Source organism: Chionomys nivalis, chromosome 1 (assembly GCF_950005125.1).
Source record: "Chionomys nivalis chromosome 1, mChiNiv1.1, whole genome shotgun sequence".
In the NCBI taxonomy this organism is placed as follows: Eukaryota; Metazoa; Chordata; class Mammalia; order Rodentia; family Cricetidae; genus Chionomys; species Chionomys nivalis.
In genome coordinates, this window is record NC_080086.1 from 14,495,492 (window position 1) to 14,511,161 (window position 15,670).

General features: G+C 43.9%; 1 protein-coding gene across 1 annotated transcript in view; it reads left to right on the plus strand.

Annotated features, from left to right (window-relative positions):
- Plbd1 (phospholipase B domain containing 1) overlaps positions 1–15,670 on the plus strand; it is a 51,027-nt gene that overhangs the window by 18,459 nt on the left and 16,898 nt on the right. Inside the window, exons 5-6 of the mRNA XM_057779109.1 lie at positions 5,474–5,614; positions 6,319–6,463. Of these exons, the coding sequence (XP_057635092.1) occupies positions 5,474–5,614; positions 6,319–6,463 (286 nt within the window). The remainder of the gene's footprint in view (positions 1–5,473; positions 5,615–6,318; positions 6,464–15,670) is intronic.

Consider the following 15,670-nt stretch of genomic DNA (forward strand, 5'->3'; position numbering starts at 1 on the left):
CCCATTCTTCTAATGGCGCTGATCTGAGCTTTAAAGGTCCCAAAATCCTTTTGTATTCCACATTTGCATTTTCATAAGCCAAAGTCTCGATCATTATATGTCTTGCTTTTGGGTCAGATATCCCTATTTGTACAGCTTTAGTTATTCTTTGTAAAAAGTCACTAAAGGGTTCTCTCTGACCCTGTTTAACTCTGACAAATGATTCCATCCTCTGTCCTGGGTCTTGCACCCTGTCCCAAGCCCTTAAGGCTGCTGTAGTACACACAGAGAGTATGTTTTCATCCAAATTAGCTTGTTCCTGAGGCTCAGAAAATAGCCCCTCTCCCAAAATTTGATTTATGGAAATCTTAATTCCCTTTGCTCTTTTTTGTTGTTTTAAAAGTCTAGCCTCTTGCCTGAATAAGCATTTCCATTTTAATTGCGTTCCACTCTCAAGGACAGCAGAGCTCAGTTGAAACCAGTCATTGGGCGTGACCTTATTCGTGGTAGCCCAAGATCTTAGTATCTCTTTAACAAAAGAGGCATTCATTCCAAAAGTCATTACAGCCTGTTTAATTTCTTTGAGATCATTCATACGGACGGGTTCCCATGTATCTTCCTTGATGACCCTAGGGTTTCTGGAACCAACTACTTTCTCAGTTGTTACAACTGGAAAGGCAGGTAGAACTGTAGGTAGAGCTTTGTGGGAATTGTCCCGGAGGGATTTACCCACAGATTTAGTTAAAATATGCCTTTTTATCTCTTGCTCTTTTTTTTTAGAATTTAGAAATTTTTTAATCTTTTTAATTTTATTTATCATTGTCTTCTTTAATGTCTGAATCTCCTGTCCAGAATTATGTTCTAAAGTCTTTATTGAGGATTTTAAAGTATGAAGTTTGTCCCTTAGAGATAATGTCTTATCTTTGGACATAATTTTTATAGCATATACCGTGCCTTCTTGTGTAGATAATCTTTCTGTCAATCTGTCATAAGCTTTAGACAAAATCCGATTGTCATATTTAGCAGTTTTGATTCTCTCAGTTAATGTTTTTGTTCCTATTGAAAGGGACTGAAGCTTACGATCCAAATTAGCTGTTTTTTCTTTTACAGTAATGAATTTCTCCTTAATATCAGCCGTTAATGTTTCAGAAAGGGACTGAAGCTTACGATCCAAATCAGCTGTTCCCTCTTCCATAGTAATGAATTTTTCCTTAACATTAGCCTGTACCTCTTTTAAATTTTTTTTAGTTTGTCGAGTTGTGTTAAACAAAGATCTGTTCTCTGTCTGGAGAACTTTAAACTGATTTTTGAGAAGATTGTTGTCATTCTCAATTGTTTTTAAGCGTTTAACCTCGTCTCGTAAAGACTTTATCATATTTTTATTATCAAACCATACAGTACCAAGGAAAACTATGAATCCCAGAAAGATCCATATCTGTGGGCTGACAGACATTTTTTGTAAAATCTCCCACATGGTACAACTGAAAAGGCTGTTAAAGTCTTGAATGGTAATGTTTTCAGACATTTTTTTTATTTATAAAAGAAAATTATGTACCTGTAATGAAGTTTTCCTGCCAGTGATGGCTAAAGAAATGCACCTGAGTCCACGTGGTCTAAGCCAGAGCCGGTCTGAAACAATTAACTCAAAACAAAAATTATTGTACTGCCTGTTAAGGGAAGGGGTTGGTGGCTTTTACTTCAAAACTGCGGGTGCTTTACTTAAATCAGGCAGTGAGGGTTTGGAAGAAGCAGGGAGCTATTAACTGCTCTGTGGGGGGTCGCTGCTCTGCGACTGTAGTGGCCTGGAGTGGGGGAAGGGAAAGCGAGCAGGGAGCGCGCTGTAAATCGCCTTCCTGAGCTCAGGCAACTAGCCGGGAAAGGTGGAGCTTGCGCCCCCCCTGTGCCGGGTCGGGGGCAAAATAGCCCCACGTTGGGTGCCAAATGTGGCGGAGCAAATGAATGTAGACAGATTATATAGATATATACAGCTTTAATAAGGAAATAAACTTACAGGACCACAGGTTCCCGCGGAGCACCGGAAAAGCGGAGCAAAAGAAAAAAGGGCTGCTGGGCTCACGCCCGGCAGATTTATCCGTAAACATTAGCCCGAGGTGAACACGCCCCCAATGGGTGGGGCTATGTCCCTACAGCAAGCCAGTAAGCAGCACCCCCCCATGGCTTCTGCATCAGCTCCTGCCTCCAGGTTCCTGCCCTGTGTGAGTTTCTGCCCTGATTTCCTTCCGTGATGGACTATGGTGTGGAAGTGTGAGCCACATAAACCCTTCTCTCCCCAAGTTGCTTTGGTTGTGGTGTTATATTATAGTAATAGTAGCCATGACTAGGACACTATATAAAAAAGAGAGAAAGAAGGAAGGAAGGAAGGAAGGAAGGAAGGAAGGAAGGAAGGAAGAAAACAATAAGTCTATTGAGAAGATAAGAGATCAAGTCTCTTGTTTCAGGCCTGATGATCTGGGTTCAATCACTATGTAGAGATAGTGGAAGGAGAAAATTGATTTACAAATTGTTCTCTGATGCCCATATGTGCAGTATGGCATATGTATACACCACACACACACACACAGAGAGAAACAACTTCTACCCTCTCCCAACACACAAAAATATAAAATATAGTTTAAACATTTTTAAAGAATAAAATCCTAGGGGTGTGCAGGGATGAATCAGCAGTTAAGAGTGCTGGCTGCTCTTGCAGAGGAGCTCCAGTTTAATTCCCTGCACCCACAATTGGGTTCACATGTTTAACTCCAATTCTAGAGGATCTTGTGCCCTCTTCTGGCCTTCTTGGGTACTGCATTTTTCAGTTCACAGCCATACATGCAGACAAAACCTCTATATACATAAAGTAAAAATAAATTAACCTGTTTATTAAAAAAGAAAAAGAATAAAAAACTAAAATAATTACCTAGAAAGAAGAAAGTAGAGATAGAGAGAAGGAGCAGAGGCAGCATTTTCTTGAATGAAATTTGTTTTGTAGGTTTGACTTCAAAACCACACTGGTGGTCCTAATTACAAGGTACAATTTAAAGACAAAGAAAAGCAGTATTTTAAAAGGTGGGGGAGATGATACAAATATACCTAGCCTTTAAAATAATTGCTTTTGCTTTTTTGAGACCATAGTATAATTGCATCATTTCCCCTCCCCTTTCCTCCCTAAGCCCCTCACATGTTCCTCCTTGCTCTTTCAAATTCATGACCTCTTTTTCTCATTAACTGCTGCTACATGCATACATGTGCGTGTGTGTATATGCGTAGATATCCCTAAATGCAGAAGCCCAGGCCGCTCCGTGCATTTACATCCCTTGTCTGTTTCAGGGCTCTGGGATAAACCACTGGTGGGCTCTCCCTGGGGACGACTGTTTCTCCTACCCTTAGCACATTGTAGTTGCCGGTAGTTCTTTAGTAGGACAGAGGCCCCATGGTTTTTCTCCATCTACTTAAGTCTTCTGTCGTTGGCGTCCTTGTTCAACTCATGTTTGGGAAACCGTGTTGGTGATTCTTTATGGGTCAAGCCTCTGATATTCCTAGGAGACACAGGCTCACAGAAAACTCCCTGCTTTTCTGGGTCTTATGCTCTTTACATCCCTTCTCCAACAATGTTTCTGGAGTCTTAGGTACAGAAGGGTTTTATAAAACTCACCTTTGGGACTGGGCTCCACAACTCTGTATTTTGATTAATTGTGGTTTGCCAGAATAGTTGCATTTGTTAAAAGAGAAATTTCCCTAGTGATGGGTGAGGGCTTTACTTATCTGTGGTTATAAGGAAAATATCTAAACTTTCAACAAAAAGAAATTAACGTGAGAATTTAATTGTGTGTGGTGGTTTCATTTCTATAATATCAGCACTTGGGGGTCCTGAGGCAGGAGAATTTCTGAGAGTTTTCACTAGCCTGGCTTCATAGTAGAATGTTAGCTCAAGAAACAACAAAAGAAACAGGCTAGAACAAGGCTTATCTGTTGAGAATACTTTCTGTTTGGTTCTGGGCCCCCAAGTCAGCCTGCTCACAGCTGCCTGTAACTCCAGCTTCAGGAGACCCAATGGTTCTGGCCTCCTCAGCACCTACATTTATGTGTACATGACCACCTACACATAAACATGATTAAAAATAGTAAAAAAAAAATTGTTTTAAAAAGAAAATAGACTTGAAACAAAAATAAAGTTTGTGGTGGTTTGAATGACAATGGCCTTCCACAGGCTCATATATTAAAATCCTCAGTCATCAGTGGATGGAACTGTTTGAGAAGGATCAGGAGGTGTGACTTTGTTTGGGAAGAATCAGGAGGTGTGGCTTTGTTTGGGAAGGATAAGGAGGTGTGGCTTTATTTGGGAAGGATCAGGAGGTGTGGCTTTGGGAAGGATCAGGAGGTGCAACTTTGGGAAGGATCAGTAGGTGTGGCTTTGTTTGGGAAGGATCAGGAGGTGTGGCTTTGTTTAGGAAGGATCAGAAGGTATGGCTTTGTTTGGGAAGGATCAGGAGGTGTGGCTTTGTTTGGGAAAGATCAGGAGGTGTGGCTTTGTTTGGGAAGGATCAGGAGGTGTGGCTTTGTTTGGGAAGGGTCAGGAGGTATAGCTTTGTTGGAGAAAGTGTGTAACTGAGGGTGGAAGCCTGTGCCATTCCCAGTTAGCTCTCTGCATCTCCTGCTGATGGATCAGAAGTAAGCTCTCAGCTACTACTCCAGGACCATCCCCTCTTGCCTGCTACCAAGCTCCTCATCATGATAATTCTGGGCTCTAACTCTCTGGAACCATGAGACCCAATCAACCCTTTTTATTTTTAAATAAGTTACCATAGCTGGGCGGTGGTGGCGCATGCCTTTAATCCCAGCACTTGGGAGGCAGAGGCAGGTAGATCTCTGGGAGTTAGAGGCCAGCATGGTCTACAAGAGCTAGTTCCAGGACAGGCACCAAAAGCTACAGAGAAACCCTGTCTTGAAAAACCAAAAAAATAAATAAAATAAATAAATAAATAAAATTAAATAAGTTACCGTGGTCATGGTGTCTCTTCACGGCAATGGAAAAGTAACCAAGACAGCTTATGAATAAAAAAATAAAAAAGCAAGCAACCTGTGGGCTTTGGAGATGGCTCAGTGGGTAAAGGGCTTGCTGTGTTGTCATGAGGATCTGAGTTCAGACCCTCGGCAACCATAGGCCACAACAGCACACAGAACACTGCCCTCTCCATGAAATAACCACCCTGCCCAAGACAGAACACTGCTGCGCCCAAGGAGCTCCTGCAGAGGAACACCAACAGAAGCTCCGCTTATTGTCTTCACCAAGGAATTTCCCTTCCAGAATCTGTCCCGACACAAACATGCTAACTTCGCTTCTCAGTTACAAAGCCAGAAACTTAGTTTGTGAGTTAAAGTAATATGAAGGACGTAGCCCCTCCACATGACAATAATTCAGAGAACCCTGGACAACAGGCAAAGCCAGAGGTGACACGTGTCGCAACTCAGTGCTGTTGGTGTCCTTTTATAGCCCATGACGATGGCTCAAGTTCAGTTCCTGAACGCTGTTGGTGACCTGCTGGACCTCATTCCCTCTCTGTCTCCCACAAAAGGTGGCAACATGAAGGTGTTCAAGAGATGGGACATGGGCCACTGTTCTGCTCTTATTAAGGTGAGACCCACAGTCCCTGTCTTCTGCCCAGCAGTACGGACCTTTTATTAGCATGTACTAATTACACACCACAACCAGTTTCCCGAATCACATTTTTCGCACACACCTTTTTCATCTGTCTTTCACCCACGTGTAGCGAACCTCTCCTTAGCCCTGGCTGGCTGTGGACCACTGCATAGACCCTTTGTGGTATTTAAGAACTGTCAGGAACTCGGATGGAGGGAATTAGCCATGGTGTCCACCTATTTCTTCCACAATTCTGCCTCCACTGTATGCATACACTATTCTCACCTTCCAGATCCTTCTGGTGTGTGCTTTGGAAGGACAGTCTTATTGCATGCATTAAATGTTAGTGTTGGACTCCTTTGGCCATATTTTCCAGTAACAAAGAAAGCAATAATAGTGGAGATCACTCAGCAGGGGAAAGGCTCTTGCTGCCAAACCTGGAGGCCTGAGTTCGATCCCTGAGACCCGCATGGTGGAAGGAGAGAACTAACTCCCACAAATTGTCCTCCGACCTCCACATGTGTAGCTGGCACACACACACCCGCAGGAATACATGCACACACTCACACAAGTAAGGGTAATTATTTTAAGAAGAGAGCACCATAAAGATAAGTTGACACAATCCCTCAGGGCTACCTACGTGTATTGTGCACACGCTTACCATTTGCCCGCGCTTCTAACTGTGGCTTTGACTGCAGGTCCTTCCTGGATTTGAGAACATCTATTTTGCCCACTCAAGCTGGTACACGTACGCAGCCATGCTCAGGATCTATAAACACTGGGACTTCAACATCAAGGACAAGTACACCAGCAGCAGCCGGCTCTCCTTCAGCAGCTACCCAGGTAAATAAATCCAGGGTGCGGTCTGAGGATCGGCTCAAAGTTAACTGGATGGAGAGACAAAACGTCCACAGCTGTAGTACAGTCAGATTTTTAGAGCATCGTTTAAAGAAATTAAGTTGCCTTTTTTAATAGAATGAACACAGTGCTTTGTGAATGTAAGCGGATGTGTCTGAATTAATCTCAAATGCTGAGAACACCTAAGTGTCCGTTTCCCAGGCTGACTGGTTCTAGCAGAGTGACTAGGTAAGTCCCGCCTCAGGATCTTGGTTTCCCTCCTTCATAGTGTGTGCCTGGTACTCCCCCTGCCGTGTGGCCCCTAGCACATAGCTAACGAATGACTGAGGGTGGACTTCTAGCCTCTGCACCACAGTCGGGAGAGGCAGGAGTTACAGTAGCACTGGACACCACAGGCTCTGTCTTAGTTACTTTTGTAGTTGTTGTAATAAAATGCCCTGATGAAAGCAACCTAGGAGCCGGGCGGTGGTGGCGCACGCCTTTAATCCCAACACTTGGGAGGCAGAGGCAGGTGGATCTCTGTGAGTTCGAGACCAGCCTGGTCTACAAGAGCTAGTTCCGGGACAGGCTCCAAAACCACAGAGAAACCCTGTCTCGAAAACCAAAAAAAGAAGAAGAAGGCAACCTAGGGGAGAAAGGATTTACGCTGGCTGACAGTTAAGAATGTGGTCCATCGTGGCGAGGAGGTCTTGGAGGCAAGAATTTGAGGCAGCTGCTCATGCTGCATCCTCTGTCACAGAGCGGGAAGAGATGACTGTTCCTACTCAGCCTCTTTCTTCTGCTTACCCAGTCCGTGACCCAAGGCTTGGGAGGGGGCCACCCACTTTTCTGGTGGGCCTTCCCACCCCTACTAGCCTAGTAAAATAATCCTTTACAGGATTAACCAGAGCTAACCTAATCTAGGTAATCCTGTGCCAGAGCTAACCTAATCTAGGTAATCCTTTACAGGTTTAACCAGAGCTAACCTAATCTAGGTAATCCTTTACAGGTTTAACCAGAGCTAACCTAATCTAGGTAATCCTTTATAGGTTTAACCAGAGCTAACCTAATCTAGGTAATCCTTTATAGGTTTAACCAGAGCTAACCTAATCTAGGTAATTCCTCACAGGTGTGCCCAGAGGCTAACCTCATCTAGGTGACCCCCACAGGTATGCTCAGAGGCTTGTCTCCTCGGTGACTGAAAATTCTATCAAGTTGATGATCAACATTAATCATGAAAGCTATAGAAAGTTTTTGTGTGTTTGTTTGTGGTAGAGTTGGTTCGGTTTTTCAAGATAGGGCTTCTCTGTGTAAACCCAGATTTTCTAGAACTCTGTAGACCAGGCTGTCCTGGAACTCACAGAAAGCTGCCTGCCTCTGCCTCCTGAGTGCTGGGATTAAAGACATGTGCCACCACCAACCAGTGAGGTATTGAAGTTTAATAAACATTAGGAGTAGCCCAAAGAGAGGGTGCCACATCTGCTTGGCGGGGAAAGAGCGACTGACACTTGGGATGAATTGTAGCTAGAATTAGAACAGTAGAGAGGAATAGGAGGTGTCTGAGAGAGGAGGGCTAGCAAACCCAATACCTAGAGAACACAGTTGGTGACTGTCATTGAACAAAGGGCAGGAATAAGACAACAGAGAGGGCAGAATTGTAGTGATGAGCGGGCATGTTGAGAGGGCAGAAGCCCATCTCATGCTCTGTGTTCAGGGAGCCGCCATCAGCTCTATGGAGACAGGTGGTCATGTACCTTTGGCCTGGAGGAGGGCTAGGGCAGAGCTGTATTCTGTAGCCACATCAGTTGTTAGGCAAAGTAGACCATGACTTTTCAAGATATTTCTAGTGAGGGATGGGAAGCTTCTAGAACAGTGGCCTAACATTCTTAACGCTGAGACCCTCATGTTGTGGTGACCCCAACAATAGTTATCTTGTTGTTACTTCATAACTGTGATTTTGCTACTGTTATGAATCTGTAAATATCCAATATGCAGGGTGGTCTTAGGCGACCCTGTGAAAGGGTCCTTCAACCATCCCAAAGAGATGGTGGCCGACGTTGAGAACCACCGTTCTAGAACAAAGCTGTCCCAAAGGCTGCCGTAGAGGTTCCAGAACTGGAAACGCGTATTTTCTTGCAGTATCACCAGCTATGAGACAACTTTATGTATCTCCGTGGGAGGCAATAAATCCCTTGCAAAGCCAGGCTTGCCTTTGAAGCAGCCTTGGAGCAGGCAGGAGCAGTTACTCAGAAAGAAGCCTACTACAGAAACGGAGCCTGTGGGACCAGAGGTGGAGCCTGTCACATGGTCCAGCCCCACCCCCAGAGTCGAGAACAGGTCAACAGATGACCTTGGCAAGTTTGAGGCTTAGAACACAGCCTCTGTAATAAAAGTTGCTCCAAGTCTGACAGCTTGGGCGTGAGCGTGCTGCAAAGGAGGAGCAACTGAAGGGCTTTGCTCTCCGGGACCATGCAATGGGCACAAGGTTTAGAACTCTTCATATTGAATCTGTGTGTGTGTGTATACGCATGTGTGTGTGGTGTGTGTAGTGTGTGTGGAGGTATGTGTGCATTGTGTATGTGTGGTGTGTGTAGTGTGGGGGGGTATGTGTGCATTGTGTGTATGTGTGTGTGGTGTGTGTGTATGTGTGGTATATGTGTGTATGTGTGTGTGTAGTATGTGTGTGCATGTGTGTGTGGTGTGGGGGGTGTGTACATTGTGTATATGTGTGTGTGGTGTGTATGTATGTGTGATATGTGTGTGTGCATGTGTGTGTACATGTGTGGTGTGTGTGCTTGCATGTGTGCGTGTGGTGTGTATGTGTGTGTGGTATGTGTGTGTTGGGAAGCTAGACAAAAGGTCCCAGGAAAAGAGACAGGTAATAAGGTCCCATATGAGTCCCTCTCTACACTCAGAGATGCCTGTGTTAGCCCAGCGAGTCTTAGCCAACAGAAGGAGATTTAGAAATTTTCTAGAAAGGTAATTTCTGTGCTAGACACGGGTCAGGAATACGATGCCTGGAATGATCTGCTTGGTTGGTCACAGGGTGGGGGAGGGAGGCTTAGAAGATTTTAAGGAAGGCATTTGAAAGCAGAGTTGGTATGCGTATGGGTGGGGTGGGTCTTCAGCCCTTGGCTGCCACACCTGGCCATACCCTTCAGCTTTCTCAGGACTTCGCACGGTAACAGCTACAGGCTGTCATAACAAATTAACAAAATGACTAATAATTATTAGAATTACTTCTTCCAGTGTTAGGACTTAAAAAGATGAAATCTGGAGCTGGGTGTAGTGGTGTTCACCTATAATCTCAGCACTCAGGGGGTGGGAGCAACAGGCTCAGGGGTTCAAGGCAGCCTGGGCTACACGAGACCTTGTCACAAACAAAACAATAAAAAAGATCAATGTAAATACTGGATTCATCGCAACTGATCTTCTCCTTGACTTGAGCATACATGTTCATTTAAATATTTGGGTAATGTTTTGTAGTTTTATATACAGCATTAATCAGTTTTCCATCGGGATAATAAAATACCTGACCAAGCATAGTGACATACACCTTCAATTCCAGCACTCAAGAGGCCAAGATAGGCAGCCTGTGAGTTCCAGGCCAGCCAGGGGACTAGGGGACATAGACTCTCTCTCTCTTCCCCCCCCAAAAAAATAAAAACCAAAATAAATAAATAAATAAATAAACATGTATATAAACACCAGGTGGCATACATGCCTTTAATTCCAGTAATTGGAATGCAGGAAAGGAAGATAGAGCTCTGAGTTTGAGGTCAGAGTGGTCTACAGAAAAAAGTTCTAGGACAATCAACGCTACACAGAGAAACCCTGTCTCAAAAAACCAAATACATAAATAGACAGACAGACGGATATGTGAGGGAACAAATGAAATGCCTGACAATCTTATGGAAGATGAGTAGTTTACTTAGCATGCAGTTTGGTGCATTTAACAGCACAAAGTTGACAAACGCTTAGATCTGAGCGACATCACATGATGGGTCAAAGCTAAAGCATTGTCAAAGTCATTGCATCTCAAGCCAGGACCAGGGAGAGAGAGGACAGCCCTTAGTCCTCAAGGAGACCATGAGAAGCATTGGCTCCTAGGCCTCAATGACAAGGCTCTCTTGAGAGGCCTTACCTCCCAAAAGTGCTACTGTCGCCCAGTAACAACAGTAAGACTTCGGTCTTAATAGATCCTTGAGGGACCCTAAACCAAATTGAAATTTGGGCATATGTTTTAATTAAATTTATTCTTAATAAGTTTTGGTGCTACCATAATCAAAATGAATGTTTTTTTATCCTTTTTCCTATAGCTCATCATATATTTGTGCATGTGTATTAGTAAGTCACTGCTAAGTAACAAAGAGTCCTAAAAAATAGCAGCTTAGCACAGTGCTGGGCACTTAGCATCTCATGGGCTTTGTGGACCAGCAGCTCAGATGCAATGAGGGAAATGTGTCTGGGCCTCAGCTAGAGGAGAAAAGACTGGGGTCCTGGAGGGCTGGAAATGTGGGTGGCTTAACTAAATCTTGGGGATTCCCAAGGGCACTCATGGGGCTGGAAGGGTAGCTGGCGCTCCTTCCTCTCTGCTCCAGGCTGTCCTCAGGAGTGACTGTCACCCGATCAAGTGACACCAGAGAACGAGCTAGTCTGCCTATTGCGACCCAGCTCAGAGGTCACACATGGCCCCTTCTACTGCATTCTATTTATCACAAGTGAGGGACGACGGCCAGCTGAAAAAGCAAAAAATAAAAAAATAAAGCCTAACATTTTGAAACAAAAACTGTCAAAGTATTTGTGGACAAGTCAAGGCCACCACTGCACCCTGCTTTCAGGTGGCTGCAGAGAGGATTCTGAGTTTGAGGCCAGCCTGGGGCACATAGTGAGACTCTGTCTCAAAAAAAAAAAGCAAAATACTATGTAGACAATGATTTTGTTTGTTTTGTTTTTATTTTTGAGGCAGGCTTTCATTATGTAGCCCTGACCGGCCTGGCGCTTGCTCTGTAGACCAGGCTGGCCCTACAGTCATAGAGTGCTAGGACTCAAACTCCTGCCTCAGACGATGCATCTCGCTGTCACTTACCTTCCTGAGGTCTTTTATGTCTGTTTATCGTATGTGTTCGTGTTCTCACACTACACGTGTGTGTGTGTGGAGAGCCACCAGAGAGACTCAGGGCTCTCTTCCTGTCACGAGGGTCTGGGACTAGAGCTCAGATCTTCGGGATTGGTGGTAAGAACATATTTAACTCACCGAAAGGACTACGAGTTCCACGAATTTGCTTCTCTCCAGCCCAAGACTTCCTTAAATGATGATTCCTAGTAGATTCCGTAGATGCCTTGGGAGTGTTTCTCTACACAAGAGAATATCTCTGAATGAAATTTGACTCCTTCCTTCCTTGTGTACCTTTGGTGACTTCCTCCCATGGATAGTCTGGTAGATGTGAGGAAGATTAGTGATGAAAGCCTTCACCTGCCTCCTGCTGTCAGGAAACAAAGATTCAGACGTCAGGAACAGATTTCCTATTAGCTGTGGGCTCTCTAGCAAAGTTTTTCCCGTGAACTAAGGCCCTTCTCTTCCCACAGTGCTGAGTGATTTTGTCAATCCTTTCTCAGCACCTACTGAGAGGAATATTTGACTTTTCTCTTTTATTAACATGGTTACTAATTTATGTCTATTGATTTTTAAGATATTAAGCCAGTTTAACATTCCCAAATTAATCGTAGTCATGATCCATTGTTTAGTTTCTTTTTTATTTGAGTTACTCATACTTTGTTAAGGATTTTTTTATATCCAACAGATATACAAAAGATATTTCTGTAACACAGATATTGGTATGTTTTCCTTCTGTGACAATAGTGTTAGCACCAGGGTGAGCACACCTGTGTGTCCTAGAGGTGAGCACACCTGTGTGTCCTAGAGGTGAGCACACCTGTGTGTCCTAGAGGTGAGCACACCTGTGTGTCCTAGAGGTGAGCACATCTGTGTGTCCTAGAGGTGAGCACATCCACATATGTCCTAGAGGTGAGTACATCTGTGTGTCCTAGAGGTGAGCACACCTGTGTGTACTAGAGGTGAGCACATCTGTGTGTCCTAGGTGAGCACACCTGTGTGTCCTAGAGGGTGAGCACACCTGTGTGTCCTAGAGGTGAGCACATCTGTGTGTCCTAGAGGTGAGCACACCTGTGTGTCCTAGAGGTGAGCACATCCGTATGTCCTAGAGGTGAGCACATCTGTGTGTCCTAGAGGGTGAGCACACCTGTGTGTCCTAGAGGTGAGCACATCCGTATGTCCTAGAGGTGAGCACATCTGTGTGTCCTAGAGGTGAGTACATCTGTGTATCCTAGAGGTGAGCACATCTGTGTGTCCTAGAGGTGAGCACATCTGTGTGTCCTAGAGGTGAGCACATCCACATATGTCCTAGAGGGTGAGCACATCCACATATGTCCTAGAGGGTGAGCACACCTGTGTGTCCTAGAGGTGAGCACATCTGTGTATCCTAGAGGTGAGCACATCTGTGTGTCCTAGAGGTGAGCACATCCACATATGTCCTAGAAGGTGAGCACATCTGTGTGTCCCAAAGGGTGAGCACATCTGTGTGTTTTAGACGGTGAGCACACCTGTGTGTCCTAGAGGGTGAGCACACCTGTGTGTCCTCGACATGGAATTATTCCTTCCCCTAAAGTCCTGCGATGGAGTCTGCAAGGACTGATATTATTTTCTCCCTTAATAGGATTTGAATAAGATTCACCAGAGATGTCTCTAAGGCATGGAATTTATCTGGAATGTTCTTAGGAATTTAGTTTCTTTCATTGTTACAGGCTCTAGTTGTCTAGTTTCTTGATTTGTGTCTGCTAGGGATGTTTTCTGTTCTTTCTAAGGTTTTTTGGATAGAAGGTTATTTATGTGTTCCTTGACATTTTGTTGTCTGCGGTACCCGGTCATGTTCCCAGTCCTTCTCATTATCATGCTAGTTTGTATCAATCTTGTGCATCTGTTTTATTGATATTTTCCAAGAGTCAGATTTTTGTTCCATTAATTTGCTTTCCATTTTCTGTGTAATCTTTTTTATTGTTTCATTTGATCATTTTTATCTTTCTTTCTATTTACTTCACAAGCTTATTGACCTATCAAGAGCAAATAAAACTATAAACTGTTGACAAGATACTTTCACAGCACTGTTAAGCTTCCACTAGCAACAGTTAACATAATATATATTTGGATTTAAGCCTGCCATTTTGATACATGTTTCTTGACTTCATCTGTCTTGTTTCTCTGTTTCTCATTCCTTGGCTATTATGAGCATCTGAACACAGTGGTCTAAAAACTTCTGTATTTAGGCTTGGAGATATGGCTCAGTAGTTAAGAGCCCTGGCTGTCCTTGTGGAGGGCCTGGGTTTGGTCCCTGGCACCCATATGCAGCTCACAACTGTCTGTAACTCCAGCCTCAGGAGATCTAACATCCTCTCCCGGCCTCCACAGCCACGCATGGACTCAGTGCACAGATACATTCAGGCAAACACGCATGCACACAAGTAAGTAAATCTAGAAAATTCCGTGTGAATACCTAAGTTGGTTTTCTGTCTATCTTTCTCTGCCCTGAACTGCATTGTCACTGCTTGCTCAGGGACTGTAATAGACATCTTCAATACACAGTTTACTTCAGGTTAATATTTGATTATATCCATCAAAACATGGGTTGGTCTGGGGATATAGTTCAGTTGACAAAGTGCTTGGAAGTCTTAGGTTCAATCCCCTGTACCACACAGACTGGGTCTTATGGCTTTTACCGATAATTCCAGTACTTGGGAAGTAGAGGAAGAAGGATCAGAAGTTGAAGATCATCCTCAGGTGCATAGTGAGTTGGAGGTTAGCCCTGGATGCAAGAGGTCCTCTCTCAAATAAATAAGTGATAGGGATCTGGGATAGTGATAATTCTATGTAATTTTTATTCAAACATTTAGTGAAATTAGGATTATATATTAAGTAAAATTGAAGTAAATTGTCAATACTTTATATTTATGTTTATATTTCATATTATTTATTTTCTATTTGTCTATGTGGCTGGTGACTTTTGTTTTCTTGTGTTTATTCTCATCTGGCATGTTGAATTTAAAGAATTTGTAAAATAATATTTTTCATAATCTTTCAAGATTTTCATCAATTACAGTTTCAAGTACTTTTCCAGCCATCTTTCCTCTCATTTGTAGACTGTAGTTCCGACTGCTCTACCTCCTAAGTGCTGGGATTACAGGCATGCTCCCACGCCTGGCTCTTACTGTTCTAAAGACAGTAGAGAAACTAGGTTAAGTATCACTCATGGGATCTCAGATCACCTAAATTACCTTCTTCATGACCCTGTCTCCATATACAGGGGTCAGAACTTCAAACCTTTTAATTTTAAGGATCACAGTTCAGTGTATAAGAAACGGTGAAGCTTCTTCTTCTTAACCAGTGCTGTGACAGAGGTCATTTCTTCCCACATTTATCCATTTTTTAGAACCTCCATAGCAATTCTGATGAGAAATAGCACGGAGGCACATGTCCCTAATTCCAGCACCCAGGAGGCAGAAGCAGGCCAATCTCTGTGAGTTCAAAGCCAGTCTGGTCTATAGAATAATTTCCAGGACAGCTGTTGGAGGAGACCACTTGTTGGTTCCCAGCTGCCAGGCTAGCTTAGACCCAAAATAATCACATAGAAACTGTATTAATTAAATCACTGTTTGGTCCATTAGCTCTACTTTCTTCTTGGCTAACTCTTACGTATTAATTTAACCCATTTCTATTAATCTGTGTATGGCCACGTGGCTGTGGCTTACCCACTAAAGTTCTGGCGTCTGTCTCTGGCTGGGCTACATGGTGTCTCTCTGACTCTGCCCTCTTTCTCCCAGCATACAGCCTAGCTTTTCCCACCTAGTTCGGTTCTTCCTTGCCATAGGTTCAAAGCAATTCTTTATTAATTAACCAATAAAAACAATGCACAGACAGAAGGACCTCCCACACTAGATGTAGGTGTGGGAGCGTCGGGCTACATCCCCGGCACCCGGCCGCCCGCATGGCTGCACCATGTACAAGTAATACGGTACCGCCTGTGTTCTGCCCAGTCTAAACCTTAACTGCGCTGTTATTATGGTAATTACAGTAGTTCCTGCCTGAGACCAGCACAGTTCAGCATGGCGGAGCTGAGCCCTCCTGCCTCAGAAGCCCTC